We start from the raw sequence: 22,553 nt of genomic DNA on the forward strand, positions 1-22,553 counted from the left end.
ACAGATAGAGAATTATTAGTTGTTAAATTAATGTTGTTAGATAAGTAAGCAATCATTTTAAGTGCTTTATCGAGTGGTTGAATTAGTGCATTTGTATTCGTGAACAGAGTACCCCACTGAACTTGTTAAAGGTCCTCGCTGGAGGAGAAGAAAAATAAGCCCATCCATTCCGTTTGTCTAGCAGCCTACAGGCCTGTATTGTCAGCTGTGTTTGTTATTCTCAGGCTGAGGCAAAGAAGTTTGAGGATTCATCGCTGTATCTGGGGCTGCCTGCCACTAAGCTGGAGCTGGAGGAGAAAGGATACTCGGCTACGAGCAAGAGCTCTCAGAGCCTGGGCAACTGCACCATCAGCAAAGACTCCTTCCAGATCTCCACCCTCGTCTGCTCCACCAAACTCACTCAGAACGGTGAGGATGACTTTCATTTGATCTTTTGTTCCATCCCCTCTGTAATGAGCTGAATTATACTGTGCTGGGTTCGCCACTCTTTCCCCACTCTCTCTCATATCTTTCTTTTGATTTGCTCTCTGTTACATCCCTCCACTTACTTACTTTTACTCTCTCCCAGTCTCTCTCTCTCTCTCTCTTTCTCTTTCTCTCTCTCTCACTCTCACTCTCACTCTCTTAACTCTCTGTCCCTTTCCCATTTCACAGTAATAATATGATTTCTGACTACTGTGCTGTAAGGTGAGAGTGAGAGAGAGAGAAAAATGTCTCTCACAAGCAAACGCCTTTAATGCCGTCAGTCTCTGGCGGCTAGCTTTATTTCCCCAGGTAGAATGAGCCAAGCTTATTAAGCTCAGGGAAATCCCATTTTGCTGCCTGAGGCTTAGCTATAGACCCAAGTGCTCTCTGAATTTAGACACCACTTAGAAACTCAACCAACAAGATGACCCATGCAGTAACCACGACAACCTCTTTGATTTCTCTTGTTCTAACAGCAGAGTTGTGAAGGACAACACAAGCCAAGTTTAAATGAAGACTTGCCCTATGCAAGACTGTGCTTGAACCCAAAATGACTGTATTATGCTTTTAAAAAGTAGTCGTCAACAGTGTGACAGTAGAGACAGTAGAGTTCACAACCTCTTTGACAGACGGGGGACAGGGGGGAGGGAGGGCGAATGAGGAGAGGAAAGGATAGAGTTGCACTGGAGGAACAAGAGAGGGAACACACATAAGTGCTTTAGCTTGAATTGGCACTCAGGGAAAATGGAGAATTTAATTGTATTACTAACCTGAGGGTTTTTTCTCCTCCGTGAGAACGCACTACGAATAAAAGGTGACTAATTTTTCAGCATGGATGGACACAAAGAAGATAATTTTAACAGTTGGGCAGCAGTAGTGGGGTAGGCAGGAAAGGAAAAAAAGGGAGAGCGGCGTGAGTGATGAGCGTTTGCGACGAACAGAGATGGAGAGAGAGAGACAATCATTTTACTCCAGTCCCATACCAAATGCAGTAGCACATTTGTTCTTGTTCAGTCCACCGCTGGTCTGGTGCAGTGCCTGGCATTCAGTTCCCAGCCATGAGACTTAGAACCACAAACGCTTAAAAGTGACCTACCCCCTCCAGGAACACCCATCCCACCCCACCCCACCAGATTGCTCTGCCACATTGAGTCGCATCTTTGGGGATGCATCTTTTTGCTTTCCATCTTTGGCATGGCCACAGGTGTAAATAAGCAGTGCTGCTTGGGTCTCAGCTGTAGATCTCTGCTGACTTAAAGAAGCACTTTGGTTAGAAATAGACTGACTGTTTGCCCTCAGAAACACAGAGAGAATGTCACATTTAGCTTCATTTTCGTCTGCAGGGTGCGGAATCAGACTCTTTGTTTGGGACACAACTGAATTTCTCTCACTCAGAGGCCATGTATTTTCAATTGATGAAATGGTGATGTAGGATCCCTTGAGAACTCTCCTGTCCTGTGCTGTCCTGTCCTAGTCCTGTCCTGGTCTCTCTTGCCAAGTCCACAGCGAGACCTCGCATCTATCTGCGTGTTGACTTGTTCGCTAATAACGACTACCTCCGCTGTCAGCATGGTTTTGGAATGTGACCCGGAGGTACCGCCACAGATTTAGAGAGAGCTTTAATGAAGACTTAGGTGTGAAATTTTCTGCTCTCCACCATGGTTATTTCCCCTCTGGACCAGGCAAGATGCATTGCTAGCCACTCTAACGAGCTCGCTAAGGATCATGCGAATGAGATCGCTTGCTACCAGACTGAGGGGAGTTAGCATACAAACAGGTTCTCAGAGTGAGTTTAGCTGCTGTAAAGCGCCATTTCCCTGTGAAGTCTAGTCTATCATCATTTAGCAACTGGATACTGTCGTGTTTTTATGCTTACGGTGGGATGTGGAATGAATCTGAGTGCGACCGTAGTGTTCTAGGTTAGATGGTTGCATTAGCATATCGAACGCTAGCACCCCGACAGTTTCTTCTGGGCCAGGGCTTTAGTGCCTTCAGCCTGTATGGCTCCACAAACAATCACAGCTGAAGATCAATGCGTCCTGCTGGCAAACTGTTTGATTGACTGCCATCAGTGGCAGTTAACTGCGCTTGAGAGATGTCTGGCTGTGCTTAGCCAGTCGTGTGGTTAGCACCAATACCCCCCCCCCCCCTTTTTTTTTTGTGATGCTAATTCAGCAGGTGCCTATCGCAGGGGCGCCAAGAAACCAGCTCCTCCTTGTCATGTCGGTAGCTCTTGATTAAACAGACTGTGGGGATTTTTCTCATCATGGGGTGAAGTGAGAGGGTTTGATTTCTTTTTAATAAAGAGCGACAGCGCCTCTCCGCCCCCGCTCGGGAGGCGCTGCTCTTCTCTCCTTTATTAAAACCTTTGAGGCATACGTCTTTAATGATGCCATCAATAATACACTTAATCGTTTCCTCTGCCTTCACCTTGTTTATCCACACCATCACAGAGAGAGAGAGCGAAAGAGAAAGAGAGAGAGATGTGAGGTGATGCCACGTTCTTATTGATATTCACTCCAGTCTTTAATGGACATGAGAATTTTAGACGCCGTTCAGCATAGCCTCACTTGAAAAATGTTCCTGCAGGGGTTGCCAGTTTCGGGTATCATTGATTGCTCTCTCCTTTCCCACATCTGGGGATGTCTGTAATTAATGTGTCATGTGTGGGAGCGAGCAGTGAGGAATGGGCGTGTTGGGAGGAATACGCATTTTCCTGTATGTCCAGGCCTTTATCAGGCCTCAGTGGGTTTCTCACTGGAAAACCCTTTTCTGTCCCACTGGAATATGGGATTGTGGGATTATATCGATTTAAACGCATACACAGACTTGTGGCTGAAACAATTCCAAAATGGGAGTAAACATGTTAATAACTTTGACAGTTTAGTATCCCAAATGATGAGGATCGCAAAAACACACATCAATTCCAGGATCCTTTACTCAAAATATTACCTGTTAATATTAGTGTTAATGTACAAAAGACACTGCTCATGTATGCATATATATATATTTTTTTTGTTTTGTTTTTTAAACTCAAAGCCAAGGATTTGCTCCCTTTAAACTTCATTGCATGCACCGTAATCATAGTCTGTCTGAACAGTGAGGCAGGTCTGGTGGGGAAGTCCTTCGACTGTATGAGAAATCTTTGCTGGATAAGTGAGCAGAGAACTCATTCACCAGTGAGCTCCACATCACACAGTCAGGGCTTAGATTTAGGCTGATGATGAAATAACCTGAGACCAGTGAGAGAGAATTAGAAAAACCTGTCTTTGTGCTTTGACTGAAATTCATATGAAGCTCAAAGCTCCTCTCCTCTGTCTCTCCCTCTCTCTGTCTCAGTGGCCAGCTTGCTGAAATTGTCAGATAACAAGTAAAAAACAACAGTGATGAAATGTTGGATAACAATGGAGAAACAATCAAGGCAGACAATGTTGTCTTTCTTTTCTTTCTCTGAATTAAAAGCTTGCAAAGACTTGGTATGAACAGCCTTTTATTGCTTTATTATGTTGGTGCTTATGTTATCTTGGGATTTGCTCACAGATTGTATGCACAAGTATTTTTAATTGAATTTCCAACAGGTTCGGTAAATTTGCCTTGTCATGTCTGTTTGTATCGTTCACCCAGCTATGTTATATATGTTTCTTCGTTTATCAGGACAGAGACCCCCGCCCCCTGTCTGATGAGTTACTCTCATTTCATTTGTCTTGTGAAGCTCTAAGCTGCAGCTTTAAAAGTTGATTACTGTCACGGTGTGCCCGGTGCGTTTAGATAAGCCCCATTGACTGAGCCCTGATTGGCTGGCAGCGGTGCGTAAGAAAGGGATTTATCATCGCTTTGGATAAGTTTGCTGGGAACCTGGCAGGTGGAGCTGGGTGTCTCCACCAGCGCCGTGGAGGCGGCAACTCTGCAGACGGCACCCTCTACTGTTTTCAAAACACACACGGCGACAAGATGATGGACTACCATAGCTGTAGTATCAGTGTACCTCCTCTCACTGTGCCACCCTGGCATGCCTTCAAATGAGAGTCTTTCATGGAGTTTGAATTTTACTAAACTGGCATTAGCTTTAGGCTGACACATTAGGTGCATTTACATGGAGCCTAATATTCCGTTAATAATCGGATTCAAGCTCAGTCGGAATGAAAATGCTTCATATAAACACTTCGATCGCAATGAAATACCCCAATCTGATCGAGAATTCAATCGGATTGAAAGAGGTGGTGTAGATTTCTGATAATCCGTTCGATAGGAAAATATTAACCATGTAAACGCTCAATCAGATTGTCTTCTGCACTTGGAACTTTTTGCACAGGTTCAATACGAAGTGATGACGTATTGACATTTCATTACACATGACAGAGTTTGAAAAACAAATCAGACAGTGCGAGAAATTCAACACGCTTGTGTTAAACATTCTCAAAGAATTAAGAATAGTCGAGCGTCTAGATGGGTGCAAATCCCGCAACAACGAGCTGTTCAAGCAAATGTGGGAGAATATTCCATACACAGATGATGTCATTGTTATTATAATCATAAAGTTACAGTTGTCTTAAGTAATTAACTGAACAAATCTCTGACCTCAAGTAAAGCTATCGCTGCCCTGGCTCTTTATAATGCTTGAAAGTAAGCGTTCTTTTGACCACTCTACCATTATTTATTTCTGTGTATGACCGGCTTAGAGATTTTTATATAGCCTTCGACTAAATCGTCGGCGCAAGGTAATTTCGTAGCATTTGCAGTGAATTCCGATTATACGCTTGTGACATGTAAATGCGCACAACCTATCCGATCGTTTTCATGTAAACAGTACATTTGGAATCAGCCATCGGAATGATTTCAATCCGAATGATAAAAATATGTAACCATAGCTATTGTTATGATGCTATTAGTAAAGGCACACTAAAACATGTTTCTGTTTTTTAACTCTCACAAAACTCAAAAATGAAAATTGAAATAAATGAAAAACAGAGTGAATTAAGTTGCATTGAACTGAAATTTGACGACACTGTCCATACTTTTCTATGTTGCATTCACTCAAAAGATCTCCGTATAACTTTGTTTATAGGCTATACATCTGTCTCTGTCAGTTTCTCTCTGTCTGTGTCTTTCTCTGTCCACAAATATTCATGGCCTGGTTTTCAACTGGGTTTCATTGTATCAGAATTATTGGCTTCATAAATTGAGATTAAGGAGAATGTTTAAGGAGCTTTCCTGACTTCATAAATCTTTTAAGCAGAATCCTTCGGAAGTACACTCTGAATTTTTTAATATGCTATTCCTCGCGTTCATCTTCATACCTTCACACTCTTTAGCCTTTCAGAAATCTGAGCCGTTTGTCAGTGATGCTTGATTTTTATAGCCAAGCTCTCTGTTACTGCATTTTTATGACATTGCCTGAGATATTGCCTTAAATCCTGAGACGCGAATGTCCTTGTTAGCCACAAAAATGATGACAAAAGTGTAACGTCAAGATGGATAGATGTCACTTTTGGCCCTTTTTTCTTTTGAAGATGAGAACAGGATAAACTGTTCATCTCTCTCTCTCTCTCTCTCTCTCTCTCTCTGTCTGTCTCTGAAAGTCTGGACCGTGTTAATTAGTTGTGGAATGGAGTTTGAAGTGTGCTGTTTGGTAATGAAACCAACATGCTGACTCTGTGTCTATGCTGTCTTTGCATTCTACAGTGGACCTGTTGGGACTTCTGAAGTGGCGCTCCAACACCAGTCTCCTGCAGCAGAATCTCCGTCAGCTCATGAAAGTGAATGGAGGGGAGGTGGTTAAGGTTGGTGCTCACCAGACACAAAAAGCACGCACACACACGTGCACACATGTGTTCAGGTTAACATTTGTCGATTTGATTCAGTGTTTGGAGTAATGCGGCATTTTTGTTTTTAACAGAGGACTAGCAATGCTTTTTGCACATCAAGAGAGACTTAAAGAAAACCCAAAAGCCTTTAGATGGTTCGGGGGGTGGTGGTGAGGAAATTGCTCACAGACTGAAATGTTCCTGTTGTTTTTTTATTTATTTATTTTATATATTTATTTTTTCATTTTGATTTGTGTGGCAGCTGACTGCCAACCGTTCTTAGCCGGGAGCTGTGAGTGCATTCTGAATGCCAGACCCCTCCTGAAGCCAGTTTTTTGCTTTGTGAAGTGCCTTTGTTCTCTGCCTGTGGAATGGCTCCTTTCTCGAGAAATCTAAACAGCCAAGACTGAAAATTGCACGTGTGCCTCCTGCCTCTATGCTGTGGGAGAAATTACCATTTCTTACAGTCAGAAGGCTGGGTAGACAGCCTTGCCTATAACAGGGGGTCAGTCAGTAAATCTTAGAGAGGGGCGGGGGGGGGTGATAGAAACATTGTGACCCATGGCCCACGTTTCACCCTCCTTGGGGTGGAATTAACAGCATATGGCTGGGCCTTGGTTGTCACCAGCACGGTCGCAGCAACCAACTGCAGGTGGTCTGTTGACACGAAACTTCATCGTTTTCCTTTTAATTTGGCTCAGATGTTTTAATGAAAAAAAAATAAAAAAATCAGCCGCCAACAAAGGAGGCGACGTAGTCGTTTACTCTCCTAACTATATCTCATTTCTGGATGTGAGGGTTTACATATGTGGATTCTGCCTGGCTGTTCAGTGGTGGGTGTTTAATTTGATGAGGAGAGGGTGACGTGGAGGTCAGAGATGGACTGTGGGTGGCAGTTTTATATTCATGAAATAAACATATTCACACGTAGATGCCATCTGTTGATGTCTTAATGACTGCTGTTGTTTTCTTATTCATGTAACAGGCATGAGAAATGTGTTTTTTTGGATTTGCGTTTGGTTTTTACATTCCTTTTTTGCAAGATTTGGCTTTAACAATACGGCACTGTTCTCAAAGCAACAAAGGTTTAGTTTGGCCCTCATGATTCTCTCTATAGTAATATGATTTTCTACAGAAGAGAAGGTCTCTTTCCCCTGTCATCTTTCATTAGGGTAGATGCAGCCTCTCCAGCACCACACTGACTGTGCTGAGGCGTGTGTGTGTGTGCGTGTGCGCGTGCTCTGTGTGTGTGTGTTTCTTCTGGGGCTGATGAAGTATTGGTGCTGCTGTTTGTCTGAGTGACGTCACATTATTTCTCCACTTCCTCATGGCCAGGAGCTTGTTTTCACTTGTCAAGCCTCTCGAAACGCAGTGTAACTTAAGTCCATTTCCAGAGACGTCATGCATTTTTAGAGGTGTTAATGTTGGCTGAGGGGTCGAGATGACTTCAGGGGAGATTGATTTTGTTTGATGTAATTAGCTTGACTTGAGGCAAAGCTGTATGCGTTTGTCATAAAGCTGTTCAAACAGCAACAGGTAGTCTCATCAGTGACTGCAAATATTTAAAGGAACACGAAATTACCTCACAGCACAACCATTTAACACCCTGTCTTTAAAAACGGCACTTTAGAATTTTTGGATCGGGACTTCTGATCTCTTACACGCGTTAACCTGTTCATTTTAATGATCTGGGAAAGATACCCTTAGGGCTTTGGGAAGTGAAAATGTGTAAGTTCACTCTTAAGGGAAAAGTAGTCCGAAACTACAAACAACATCCCCTCGTGAATATTTAATATTAACACAGCGGTCGCCTGACTAGTGTGAATGTGTGTGATGTAGCTGCTGATGTGTGTGAAATCTCAGTGTTAGATATGCAAATGAATGTTTTCTAATGCTAATGGATATCTGTGATAATGAAATGCATCGCGAGTAACTGTAATCTTCCCTAATGCACAAAACTGTTTGGGGTATGAAGATGCAGTATCAGTGTACAAATTACTGCTTTGCACTAATAATACTCTAGTCTGTGCCCAACTTTTATTCTTGGGAGTGCATTTTAGATCAACCCAAATGGCTTTGAATATATATGATATTATTGTTTAATTAGGTCTATCAGTACACATATTACAGTGTTTAAACTACACACTAAATAACCTACCGCCCAAATTAAGTGGGAAGACCTCACCATCTGGTGCAGTTAAGAGTTATTGCAGAAAAACCCGTATGCTAATTAATAGTTTAAATAGACGAGCAAATAATTATTTCAGATGTCCTGTCCTTGGTTTTGCTGACTGAATTTGAATTTCATGAGTCTCCGTTGTGCTGGTGAGTTTTGCAAGGATATTCTGACACAGCTGTTTGTCTGCAGTTAATTGCTGAATGAGGAGTTAGGCCTAGTTCTCCTTTAGTTGTACATTCAACTGGTCATTATCTCTGTCTCAGCCTCTGTGTTCCTTCAACTGCGATGTTTCCTGATTGGCTGTCCAGTGTCCTCTCTCAGTCTCCGGTCTCTCTGTTCACTGCTGCGTCTAGTTGGCGGTGTGAGGGTCATCCTGGAGATAGGTTTTGTTTGGTGTTGTTTGCAGCGGGTCGTTTGCGTTCTTGCACTGTCTAATTCACCCAGAGATCTTGGATCTGTAGAAGCAGCGTTCCCTCTTGGCTGTGTGAACTTACCTCCGTTGACTCTTAGAACAGTTGCTCTTCTACTCCGTTAGATACATTCCCTTTTCTGCTCTCTCCAGACGGTATGTTTGAGCAGGTACGGATCATACCAGGACACGACTGTAATTATGCAAAAGGGCCATTGATCAGACCTTGTTGGGGAAGTCCGTTTGGACCAGACGGAGCTGCTCCATGGTGGGGTCAGCCGAGACTTTCCACTTAAGTTTCAACTAGCTCTGTCTTTACCCTTTCTTCCAAAGTAATTGTCCAGTGCTTTAGAGATAGGGCTGAGTGGTCAGAGGAACAAAAGCAGGATGGGAAATAAGGATCTGACCAGTATTCAGTCGAATGAAGAGATGAAAGAACGCCTGAGTGTGTGAATGTATGTGAAGAAATGTTAATGAGCCCATTCGGTAATGTGTTCAAGAGAGTTCAACAGTATTTGCTGATAAATTAAACTCTTCTCACAAATTTATTATGCACAACAGCATTCAGAATTCATCGGGATGAAATAGTCAAATAAATTTTATCAGACAAAGAACATCAATAGAACCTTTTTTTTTTTAAAGATGAATGCACTATTATCTTCTCTGTCTATATGTCATGACAAGTTTGATTTGTGGACAAAGCCTTCTGATATGTGATTGGTGGAAATGCCCATCATACTGTGACTGCCATGTTTAATGTTATCCTGTCTCGGTAATGTCATCTGTACAAGGTGACATTTGACTGACAGCACACATGAAAGGTGACATGATGTTATTTACACTGACAGTACATAAACCTGACAGCACCTTTGTTTTCACAATTCATATGACATTAGAAATTTTGTTCAGTGCTACCAATTGTGATGCATTAAACCTCTCTCCAAAAAAAACCCCCAAAAACAAAGAACAATCAAACGAACAACAACAACAAAAAACAGTCAGCAAATGCCAGTGTCCGCTCTAACCCACTCTAACTCCCTGCTGTCTCCTGTCTTTCTTTTTTTTTTGTCTTTCTTTTCTTTTCTTTTCTTTTCTTTTCTTTTCTTTTCTTTTCTTTTCTTTTCTTTTCTTTTCTTTTCATTCTGTCTCTCCAGTTTTTGCAGGACACTCTAGATGCCCTTTTCAATATCATGATGGAGAACTCTGACAGTGATACCTTCGACACACTCGTGTTTGACGCCCTGGTAAGGTCCTCCACTGTATACACGGACGCACACAATATATAAACGCGTGCGCACACACAGACACACGCTCATCTACGATCTGATTTTTTTTATGCAACCATAACTATAGCATAGCCATAGCATACATACTCAATATGTTAGCTCCTACAGGGAGCAGGGTTTTGTGATGACTCAGCGTGTGGTGGCTGTTGCGAGAGTGCGTGTTGGTCGTTTGCCTAAGGTGGGCTGTAGCTCCCCTGTGAAAGACTTTCACTTTCTAAGCCAGTGAAAACAAATGCCTGCGATGAAAATAGCCATCTATCTATTGGGCTGTTCTTGGCCCACGTGTTTCCACAGTACCCCACTAGTTTTTCCATTCACCATCTCAGCTGGATCTGGCTGGCTGTGGTGTTGAATGCTATTTCTGCATGGCACAGCGCTCTGTAGGTAACTTCTCAATGTTTAGCCTTTGATTTGAACTACAGTGCTGCTGCAAGAAACTACTGAGAGATTCCTAGTATTAAGGAGAGAGGAATGGAGATAGGAATGAAGGACTGGGGTAAATTTACAGAAAACACAAATGACAAAATAAAAGGGACACTTGAGTAAAGGAGGGAGACGAGCAGTATTAAATGCAGGTGCTTCTTCACACATGTGGTACCTGAGTGAATCAACCAGTTCACATCCCATAGTGTCATGTAGAAAAACTCGTGAGTTATTTCAGTCACCCTCTGTATTGGCTACTGTGGCTATGATAAAGAGGGATAATGTTCTGAGCACTGTTGGACAGAGCTTCAGTGATAAAGACCACACACTTTGTCTCAGACTTCCATATCAGCATCACTTCAGGCACGGTTCCTTACGAAACAGAAGACAAAGTTGTCAAACAAGAGGTCAGCTTTGGAAGCGAAATATCGACTTTGATGTTCAAACATTGGTTTTAGACACGCGGCCAAACAGACAAGCAGCATCGTTCTGGCAACGTCACATTTCATCATGATAAGTCCACTGAGAGGGCCATATGGAAAAAAAAAGATCAAAAACAAAGTCAAAAACATTTGTCTGAGTAGTGGTGTAAGAAACCCAAGCCTACAGAGTCTAATGATGAAGGGGGGGGGGGGTCCTCTGGTCAAATGAGTCATCGTTCATCCTGTTCCCAGCAAACAGAAGAGTGTGTTTTTTCCCACGGTGAAGATTCTGGCAGCTTTGTTATGATGTGGGTGTATTTTCCTGGCATGTTTTTTGGTTTAGACAACGCCTTAGAGATGAGGGTACCTGCCAGTAAATACAAAGCCAGAGTGAATGATCACCTCAATGCTGTGGCAAGACGTTTCTATCACCGTGCCACCGGATTTGAGTGGTCACTAAAGAGTCAGGAATGAGCATGAAACTGTGAACCAATCATAATAACCATCTCAGACCCCAGATCTTAACTCAGCAAAACAATTGTAGATCTTTCTGGAATGGCACCTGGGACACTGTTTTCCACTGCCATAGACAGAACATCAAATGATGGATTTTCTCACCGGAGGAACAGCATCACATTCCAGCAGGAGAGTTCCAGACAATCGAAAAATCTGAACCAAGGCGCAGTGACACTGTTATGATGGTCTGTGGTTAGCCAACACCCTGCTAAGACAATTACAGCTGGCTTTTCCTTTATTTTGGCAGTCACCCTAAACTGTATAACATTTCATCATTTTGTTCAAGATGATCTGCAGTTTTCTGGAATAATCTTAATTGTTTTTGGGCAAAAATGAACATGAATACAGAATAAGATCAAGATATTGTTAGATAATGCCAATCAACGTGATACTGCAACAGTATAACTGTGTCAATATAATATTTAACTTTAAAGTAATACAGTCATTCTATCTGTTTTATACATTTTGTTTCTATCACAAGCTCATAGGTAACTCACAAAGCCTACTGAATCCTGTCTTATATGACAGAGTGTCTCTGGTGTCATTATATCTGTCAGGGAGGATCATAAAGAGTTTTTATATGGTTTCCTCTTGGCTTGGAAAAGTGAAAATGCTCCATTATTCTTCCAGTCTTATTGTATTGTTCTTCCCCGTAAGCATTCTTTCATTTTCCCTCGTTTTTCTTCTTTAATAGGACTGTCTGGGTCCCCTTTTGTGATTGCAGGTGTGATGCCGCTTACGTTTTAATGAACTCCGCTCTTGTTTCCTTTGACAGGTCTTCATAATTGGACTTATAGCTGACAGAAAGTTCCAGCACTTTAACCCTGTTCTCGAAACCTATATTCGCAAGCACTTCAGCGCCACACTGGCCTACACGTGAGTGACTCTTATAATCATCTCACAGAACAGCAAGTAGAAAAATTAAACTTGGTCCTGCTATTGTGGATTTATAATTCACTCTAATGAAACACAGATTAAAGACATCTACCTTTAAGTTTGTGGTCCATTTACTTACTTTACTTATCTCATCTGAGAGTGAAGTTGACTCTGAAGTTTTCTGAGAACTTTATGTCTAGAGCTAGTTGAATATGCTTTGAATTTGGTGTGTGTGTGTGTTTGTGTGTTTATCAGGAAGCTGACTAAAGTGCTGAAGAACTATGTGGACAACGCTGAGAAGTTGACGGATCAGCTGCTGAAAGCTATGAAGGCTTTGGAATACATCTTCAAGTTCATCGTCCGCTCCAGGGTCCTCTTTAACCAGTGAGTGGGAACACAGTCCAAATCAGATTCACATTCCTGACTGTTAAACCAGAGAGATCTTTTCAGAGTTCCTTTGGACAACATGGCAAGACACTGTATTCAGTCCCCTCTCTTTGCTGCTGAAAAGTGTTGAATCGAGCATTTTAAAAGAACTCACCTTTCATGGTTTTTTTTCTTTTTTCTTTTACAGCAATACAGCAATGCTGCTCTAAATAATTCTGATAAATTATCAGCCAATTACATGTTTCTTTTGTTGTAGGAGTGGACTAGAAATAGTATACATCTAGGTGCACTTTTAATGAATTATTCTGCCTAATGTATATAATGATTATTCTTTCAGTAAAACACTTACTCATTTTTTAGTCCTTAATAAACCAAGGGGAGATTAGTCATTTCAGCCAGTTATTTCAAATTCACCTCGACCTTCCCCATGCCTCTGTGTTCACATTATACATTGGTATGGCTTCATTGTTAGACTGTTTGTGTGTGACTCAACTGGAGAGCATGGTAATACAGTGGATTAAATGTAGATGAGTGAAAGAGAGGTGGAGTACAGACAGATGAATGCCCTGTCTAATAGAGTGTGTATTTGCGTGAAGATTGATTTTTGTGATGTGTGTGTGTGTGTGTGTGTGTGTGTGTGGAGAATGTTATGCTCTTTGTGTGGTAGAGGACAGCTGGTACCAGTAGAAAGCTCCCCTGTCTAGTTTTGAGTGTTGACCACACACTATGAACTCAATGTCATTGTTAAAAATTCAAATTGGCTCTTTCTTCAGGATCATTTTAATTGTTTTTTGGTCAATGGTACAAGTTTGATTTGTTAATAAATCAAGTATTATGCTATTATCGGGATCATTTCTAGTAGGTGAGAGAGAGGGCTGTGGTTATATTGTGTAAAAATTGCCCTGGGAACCATTCGATTAGAGAGAGAATTTTTATATTACAGTCTACCATTTTCTGTATTGATTTTTTTAAATTCCAGAATGAGGCAGTGAACTGTAACAGTCTCCTCTGTTAACTCCAGTATTCTTTTGGTGGAATGATTAATGCATTGACACTACCCTTACACATCATCCTAGGAAATTTGAGACATATGACCAGGTGAAAAAAGTTCCTGTATGAAAACCAGGTGGATAACTGGTATTACTGGGGTTCATTTCTGAGTTTTGTGAGGTCCTGGACAGTTTTATCAGACTCGTTATGTAGTTGTTATATAGATCACAGCAGCTGACTCATTTTTTCAGGCCCTCAGACACACTGCACTGGCAGTACACCACGCTATCAAGTGTTCAGTAGAGAGACAGAAAGACAGAGAGTGTGAGAGAGAGGGGAGGATGAGATGGGGGGGGGGGGGGGGGGGGGGGGGGGTGAGGATGAATGAGTGGAGGAACACTAGTGTGACATGCTGTCAGAGACACCATGATCACTCCATTTTCTATACGAATTTTGGGGGGGGGGGGGGGGGGGGGGGGGGGGCTTTGATTGACGGGGCTGTCCTGACCTCTCTCTTGTTCTCTGGTGCAATCCCAGGGAAGCAGCTTTGAGTAGTTGTAATAGAAGCTGAGAGGAATGTCTCAAATTCCCAACCCATGGCTGTAAAGCCTTCAGCAACGAGCAGTACTCTGTGTGCGTGTGCGTGTGTGCATGTGCCGCTCACATCCTTCTCAGAGCGGACCGTCGCCTCGTCTCTCTAGTGGTGAAGTGCTGTGGGATGCGATAGAAACCTTTTAAATGTTTTGTCTCTCCCTCTCCATTGTAGGGCAAACGGCAAATGGCCAGTTGAGTGCGATCGATAGCTGGGTTTTTTTTTTTTGTTTTTCAGGTTGCAGGTTGTGTGTGGAAAAAGTGTTTGACACGGATCATTAGTCAGTGAGACTTACCCTGCAAGTCATTTGCTTTTAATAATCTCTGTTAAGTCATTCATGGCTCATTTTGCAGATGACTGACATGGACTGGTGGGAGCTGTGCATACATTGCCCTCTGCAGTCTGAAACGACAGGGTTTTTTGATTGTCCTTTGCTTTGACGTCACTTGATATCCGTATTTCGCCACCCTTTCCGAACCACACCGTTGGAAGTTTGGAGCGTTGTGTAACATGCATTGTGCTCACATACAGCGATGCCTTAAAAAGGGAGAGCGCACAGCGTTTATCTTGTGGTGTAACCTGGCTTTTACAGATGTGTCATGGCATCTTACTAAAGTTACATATAAGAAAGTTAGACATAGATAATAGATATGAAGTTAGTTATAACAAGAGACTTTGTAATTAGGAATTTCTCAGAATTAACATTGAAAAAATGATGCTGTCTGCTCACAATAGTTTGTTTGTTTGTTTTATGGCTGTAGCTTAAAAAGGGAGACCCTTAGAAATAGAGAAAGCACAGCTGGCAAACTGTACTTCAGACAAGCTTTGTAGTATTTGACCATGTGGCTTTGTGAAAGGGATGTTAGACAAACTGTTGCTAGGATGATGATGATGATGATGACTTTGGCGATGGTGACGGTGATGATGCTGAATTGGGCTGTCAGACAGCAGATGCTATAGAGGCTCGGACTTTGTTTTAAATGCTTATGCCGGCGACAGTGGTGACGAACCGACTGTGATCCTCCGCTTTAACGCTCCGAGCACATGCTCGGCCAACCTGTCCTTTCACTTCTGATGATCCCAGAGGGAGAGAGAGCAAAAAAAAAAAAAAAGACAGATACAGCCACCTGATGTAATGTTTATTGTCTGTTTGTGCTAATCAGCGAGTGGACTTTTGATCATCTGTTCTTGTTGTTGTTGTCTGAGCGCTTGTGTTTTTTTTGTCTCCTTTAGGCTATATGAGAATAAAGGAGAAGCGGACTTTATGGAGTCATTGAGAAATCTCTTCTCTTCCTTCAACGCTATGATGAATAGCAGTGCAGAAAACACCAGCATGGTGAAGGTGAGCCAAAAGACAAAAAAAAGAAAGAAAGAAAGAAAAAAACTGTTTTATGTATATACTGTATATGTATACACATACATACATACATACATACACACACACATGTGTATGTATATACACACACACACACACACATATATATATATATGCATGTATGTTTATATACAACATGGACTTTTTGACTTGTCCAGTGCTGCTGTACTCTCTGTGTTCTGCTGGTGTCACTCCCTTCATGTTGAGTCATGGCTGTTGGGAAACACCAGGTCACTTAGTTCCCTCCCAGACAGCTGGGCAATGGCACGTATGATCCTGACTGACATGTGAATGTAACATTATCAGTGATGTTAGAAAACAGTTTGATTTTACTCTGCATGTTGTGGTCTGTTAATCTGCTTGTGTTCTGCTGTCTTGTCTCTTTGTAGTTCTGCTCTTAATGCTTGTTTCTTCTTTCCCTGTGAACGGAGATGTTTGTGGGTGTGTGTCTCTGTGATCTTTCTCGGTTCCTCTCATGTAATGAGTGTGTGTCTGTCATCTCTAGTCATTTGTCACGTGTGTGTGTGTGTGTGTGTTCTCTCCTTTCTTCTTTTCTTCTTTTGAGCAATGCCTCCTCTCTCACTGTTGGGCTCTTCTGGCTCCCTCCTCTTTAGCTTCTCCTCAAGGTATTTTCATCACTCTGTCATCATTCCCTCCTCTCTCTCTCTATCTGGGTTTGTAACTTTGCATTGCCCCTGTGGATGCTTTGCATTGCCCTTCACCTTTAACAACCCCTAAATACCACACACAACCACCCCCCCCCCCCCCCACACACACACACACACACACACACACACACACACATACACACACACACACACACACACACTCAAACACAAAGGTTGAATTCTGATAGGCCACAAGTCAATTTGGGGGCAGTTGCTGTGTAATTGGCTTAGATATTAGCTGAATGGTGTGTAAATTAAAAATTGATCTTGGGGAACTGCTTCAGGGGAAGGATACGCTGTCCCTCTAAACCTGTCTTTCCTCTAGCAGTTTGACAGCTGCAAACTAATGAATGACATCAAAGTCACATCTCACATCTCTGCATTGCATCCTAACTTTTGTCTGTCTGTGTGTGTGTGTGCGTGTGTGTGTGTGTGTGTGTGTGTATGTGAATGTGAGAATGAGAGTATTTTATTTCGTTAACAGTTATATTGTCTCCTTAATTATCTCCTTAATAATTATTTTCATCCTCAAACCTGCAAAAACAAAACTACAATCATTTGACCGAACACACTCACCACAAATATTTGCAGTGTTTTTCTTTCTCTCTCCCTCCCCTTCCCTTCTTCTCCCCTCAGCCCTCGTTGTCCTCTCCCCATCTGTCTCCTCTTGTCTTTTCTGAAATTATGTTGTTTTTCTCCTGACTTTCTGGTGTGCATTCCTGTACTCCTGAACAGGAAGCTAAGTGCCTAAGAAAGCTTGTCTATCTGTGTACACAAACATCTGTACAATGACCTGCCAGGCCCTGGAGAAGTGGGCGATAACCACAGAGCCACGTAAACATGATTATAGTGAACCCAGGTTCACAGCTCTCTCATTATTCAACATACTCACTAAATGAGAATAGAGTATGTAGGTTGTTTTTTCCTCTCTGATTTAAGACATCACTCTCCCTTATTGTTTTGTTGTTTTTGTTTTTGTTCAGGTTTTTTATTTATTTGTTTCTTTGTTTGACAACTATCCGAAAGTAAACACAACCTCAAAGCTCTTTTTTAAACCTGATGTTTAACTCAGAAATGAAAGGCTTATCAGTATCCTGAGATGACAGAGGCAGAGTGAAACTGACTTGACTCCATCACTGTGCGTTGCCAGCATTGACTCAAGACTCACATTGTTTTGTGTCCCTTAGGACTTTCTGTCATTTGTATAATGATCAGACCTCAGGTAATTGGATAACACTTGACAGGCACTGTGTAGGGGAACAAAGGTGACACACACACACACACACACACATGCGTGTGCAGGTGCAAAAACACAGCGTTCAGTTATTACCATTGTCAGTTCTGTATATGACTGAATGTGTTGCGAGCAGCTAATAAATGAGTTTATTAAAAAACAAGTTCTGAGTTCTGTGCTCACGTTCCCGTGGATGTTTACCGATCGGATGTCACTATAGTGGAAAATAAAGCTGGCGAAATTGACTCAGAGGGGCCGTAATGAACGTTTGAGCTTCGGCCATCTTTCCCCAGACTGGCCGCTTTTTAAATATCGGCATTTCGTCCCGATCGTTTAGTCTTAATTAAAAAATTAAAGAAGGCTTTTAAAATAATTGAAAATGATGCCAAAGTCCTTAGCATCTCACCTGCCAATCCGTGGCCCAACATCTGGTGACGTAATGAATGTGTGTGGTGTGTTTGTACTTACATTCACTGATGTAGGACCCTGATCACGTCCTTTGGTCAGAAGACACGACTGCTCTCCCATCTGTGCAGAAGCTGACATGTCTGTTATCTAGTCCTGTGAACAGACAGGGAATGTTCTCACAGTGATGGACTATAGTACCACAGATGTGATGGCAGGAGCTGTGCTGAGATGCTAGTATTTCAGGTTCCCGGGGTCCCCTTTGAACCAAGGACCAAAAGGAACTGGTCACAGAGAGTGTTTCTTTAAAAGAGTTTCTGGATTTAGTTGCTATGGTGAAAGGCAGCGTATCGCTATTATTTGGATGTGTATACATAACCTTTCTGAGATGTTATTTTTGCCTCTTTTTTTTAACGTACTGTGAAGAAAGTGTTGTAAGTGGATTGATTTTTGCCATGAAAAAGGCTTTATGTTTTCTCACAGTCTGTTTTCTCTTTTTTCTCTTGTCCAGGGTGCAGCTCTGAAATACATCCCCACCATAGTGAATGACGTTAAGATGGTGTTTGACCCTAAGGAGCTCAGGTAGGGGTGTGTGTGCGCGTGTGTGTGCGCGTGTGTGTGCGCGTGTGTGCGCGCGTGTGTGCGCGCGTGTGTGTGCGCGCGTGTGTGTGTGTGTGGTTTGCAGCTTGTTTAGTCTGGTTTTTCTTAGTACGAAAATGGCAGAGACATAGCAAGGCTTAGTGGTTGTAAATGTGGTAATATGGAAATGTAGTAGGAGTGTAAAATCCCTGTTTGCAGCTTTATAAAGCACTAACACAGCAGGCCCCCAAAAATTAACCCGCAAATTTGCTGAATTAACCAAGAGATGCTCAAGTGTTTGTGGGAAGACACAACTGAACTGATTTGTTGTGTGCACTTAGCGTCCTCCCGGAATTCAATCTTGCGCCTAAACGTTCTCTCCGCTGGCGCTTTGATTAACGTTAGCATTTGGAGCCGCTAACCAACTGATTTGTCATTGTGCTCCTGCTGAGTCTTAGACACCGTTCATTACTCAAACTCCTTTAGTGCCGAATTTCTGCGACACAACCACCTCACGTTCTCCAGATGTGCAGCTGAATTGCTTTAAAAACGATTGGGTTACTGTGAAGACTTAGCATCGCTATCCATTGCGTGACCTTACCCCAAGCACAAGGAGCTGGCATGTTCACTCACGAATCCCATTGCCATGCTATAACCATTCACTTAAAATGGGATTTAATCCTGTTTTGTACTATTTAGGCTAAACCCATATGCCCAGTGGTTCACTTGTGGACTGTCTGAGTGGGATGATGTGGGAAAACCCCATTCTTGAGTTTGTTGATGCAACGCATATGTTTGCTTGATTAAGCAAACACGTCTCAATTAAGGTTGTGGCCCCAGGGACGAGGTTTCTAATACACCAGACTCCTTCAGCATTGACAGTGCGTGACATTTTCCCGCAGATGCCTGGTGGCAATGGGATTGGCATATTAGACAGACAGGGAACGTCTATAATCATCACTGCACTCTTCATTCTCTCAGGATTAAATGTTAATGTTGCGTAGATAAGCGTGTTTCTGCTGATGGACCACATTCTAACCTCTGGACAAATGACTTCCTCTGAGAACATGCTGTATAAACAGGATATCCTCTTGGATTGTTCTTGGTCTTTAGCTTGTGCTGTTTTGGAGCAAAGCAGAGAGGAGAAGAGAGAGTGAAAAGAGTGGGGTTGGAAACAAAGCATGAAACAATGGGTTCAATATGAATCCAGTCAAATGCTCAAGCATCACTAATTATGAGGATAAATTACCCCCTTTTTACTCTAACCTTATATGAGTGTCCGCTCTTTCTTTGACAGAGGAAAGAATAGGAGGACCGTCGGTGAATAGGTCGCTCTTGAGCACTGAACAATTGAGTGTAAATGCCTGTGTTTTTGTTCTTTATTTAGCCGTGTGTTTTTTAAGCAGCCACAAAGAAGAACAACATGAAGGACAGGATACTGATGTCATAAAGGAAACTAATAAACATCACAATAGAGCCAACGGAATATTCCATTTCATTAGACCTCAGCCAGGAGCCTATTAACTGAAGTAGTCACTCCACTTAAAGCCAGAGCATCTGTTGATTTAGTTGACGCCTAGCAACGTATATACTCTGTTGTTCCATCTGTGACCTTACTGGTCTTTTATTCTTTGTGTTCTTCTGGGCTCCAGTGGTTATGTCCTGTTCGGGTCTTTAAGTGCAATCTGAAATCAATATCACTTCTAACCACTTTTCACTCCTTTGCCCATGCTTAAGTCGCATTCGAACTAATTAATTTGTAAATACTTTAAGAGTATTATCGTCCACAATGTAGAATCCTCCGCCTCCCTCTCTCTCTTTTCTCCCTGCTCACTCGTCAAATATTTTTATCCTTTTCTCTGTATGAAAGCCCCAGAAGTTTTAAGAAGCTTAACGCCCATCCGCTCTGTTCTGCTACCCTGGATCCGGACAACGGGGTACCGACTGCTGGCAGCCATATTATGCACCTGGTCAGCAGCCATGCTTAGAGGGACAAACTTTGGAAATATCCCCCCCTACCGCCCCTGTTTAATCCTGCTTTTGGTCAGTGACCAGAGCGGCAGAATGGCCTGTGATTGTGTTAGCGGTGGACATGGTATTTGCTCCTCACCATGTTTTGACATTTCTGACCTGGCCTGCTGCTCTCTGCAGATAACAAGTCAGGAACTGGAAATTGGCTGGAAATTGGAAAAAACTATTTGAGTAACAGATTTGGAATTGAATTGAAATTGCAGGAAGCTTAATAGAACTCTTTGAGTTTTGGTATAACTTGTGTGGGGATTGGACAGAGATCCCTCATGTTTGGTAGGGAAGGAAGTGACTTAGGAGATTTGTTTGAGTACTGATTCCAAAAAAGCAACCTCTGAAATATAAACTGAATAATTAGCTAATTTTTTGCAGAATAGTGTTGTCGGTATATAATGACGAGCTGCAATTGAACAATCTGATAAATTGTTGAATACATGTTGAATATTTTTTGTGATGAATGTCATGGAAGTTAATGTAATTTATGTGTAATAATTGTTTTTTGTTGAATTTCACATCATTGAAGTCAGTCTCTCATCATTCCATTTCAATTCCAGTCCTGTTCCCTCACAACTGGTGTCAATACCACATTTCAAAAACTGAAGCAACATTATTCACTGATTCCCACTTAAATTCAGAACGGAGCGATGGAGTGTATTTAAATCCCTCTCCATTGCTGCTCTGTGTGTTTCTAGTCGAAGCGCCTGCCTTTCCTTTGTTGAGAACTGCTAGACACACACACACACACACACACACACACACAGTCCTGGCCCAGGCTAAGCTGAATGGAGGTGATGCCAAAGTTCTTTCATCCTGTGCCAAGCAGTTCTCTCTTTTGGACCGCTGCACTCCAGCTTTGCGTGTGCCTGTCCGAGGCCAACAAAGAGCCCACTGGTCTCCCATTGTAGCCTGGCTCTCCTGCAAGCCTGGGACGTGACCTGGGCCTTTTTATCCGTTTGTTATGCCTTTCCCCCCTTTTCTCCGCTGAAAAGGAGAACCCGTGGCAGCAGCCGTGTTTTAGAAATTTGCTGGCAGGGGTGCCACTGTCATTACTGACATGGATGGAGTGTTTCTCTATTGTGTTGTCAAGCCTGCAGCCTTTTTGAATGGGCATGTGCAAGCAAAACCCTATATCCAAAGACGAGCAGTAAGCAACAGAGACTTAGTGTTATATTTTAGTGTCCTGTGTGGTTGTTATTAACTTGTTTTTTGGTTTTTTCCCTCCATTTTCTCTTTGATTTTGCTTCCTCTCTCTCTCTCTCTCTCTGTCTCTCTGTCTCTCTCTCTCTCTCTCTCTCTCTCTCTCTCTCTTTCTCTCTCTTGCATTCACACACACACACACACATACACACACACACACACACTTGCTCTTTCCTCTACTACTCTCAATCCCCTCCCCTTTCACAAACACACACGCCCACTCACACCCTGTCTGTGTCTCTCAGCAAACTTTTCACAGAGTTCATCCTCAAAGTGCCTCTGGGTCGTCTGGTGAAGCAGAAGCTCCACTGTATGATCGACATCGTCCACAGCGACCTCTTCACTCAGCACGGTATGTCAGACCCCCTCCCCCCATCTCCCTATGATATATCAGACCACCTCCCTCGCCCGCCCACGGCTCCCTGTTGTCCTGGCTCACCTTGCCTGTATGTTAAAGGTCACTGGTCGCCTGTGAAAGGATGACAGCCTGATTGTTCTGTATCAAGGAATCTGCTATTCTCATCTGTACTTGTGCAACCAGTTTGCCTTTTTAATCAGCGTATCTTTGAACAGCTGTCCTCTGGTACCAGTCTCGGCTCGGTCTCTCAGGCTATCGCTTGCTCCCTAACACACAGACAAACATGCTCATACACAAGTGAGGAAGTAGAGAAGATTGGACTGAATCCTATCTTTCAAGCACCCTCCAAATCCATTCTCT

The 22,553-nt window shown here is 42.5% G+C and overlaps 1 protein-coding gene across 1 annotated transcript in view; it reads left to right on the forward strand.

The window, feature by feature from the left end:
- Positions 1 to 22,553, forward strand: part of dock1 (dedicator of cytokinesis 1) — a 207,049-nt gene that overhangs the window by 54,616 nt on the left and 129,880 nt on the right. Inside the window, exons 18-26 of the mRNA XM_030773766.1 lie at positions 225 to 408; positions 6,148 to 6,245; positions 10,012 to 10,101; positions 12,280 to 12,380; positions 12,636 to 12,764; positions 15,583 to 15,691; positions 16,339 to 16,350; positions 18,543 to 18,613; positions 22,081 to 22,187. Coding sequence (XP_030629626.1) covers positions 225 to 408; positions 6,148 to 6,245; positions 10,012 to 10,101; positions 12,280 to 12,380; positions 12,636 to 12,764; positions 15,583 to 15,691; positions 16,339 to 16,350; positions 18,543 to 18,613; positions 22,081 to 22,187 — 901 coding nt within the window. The remainder of the gene's footprint in view (positions 1 to 224; positions 409 to 6,147; positions 6,246 to 10,011; positions 10,102 to 12,279; positions 12,381 to 12,635; positions 12,765 to 15,582; positions 15,692 to 16,338; positions 16,351 to 18,542; positions 18,614 to 22,080; positions 22,188 to 22,553) is intronic.

The sequence above is a fragment of the Chanos chanos genome, chromosome 5 (assembly GCF_902362185.1).
Source record: "Chanos chanos chromosome 5, fChaCha1.1, whole genome shotgun sequence".
NCBI lineage: Eukaryota > Metazoa > Chordata > Actinopteri > Gonorynchiformes > Chanidae > Chanos > Chanos chanos.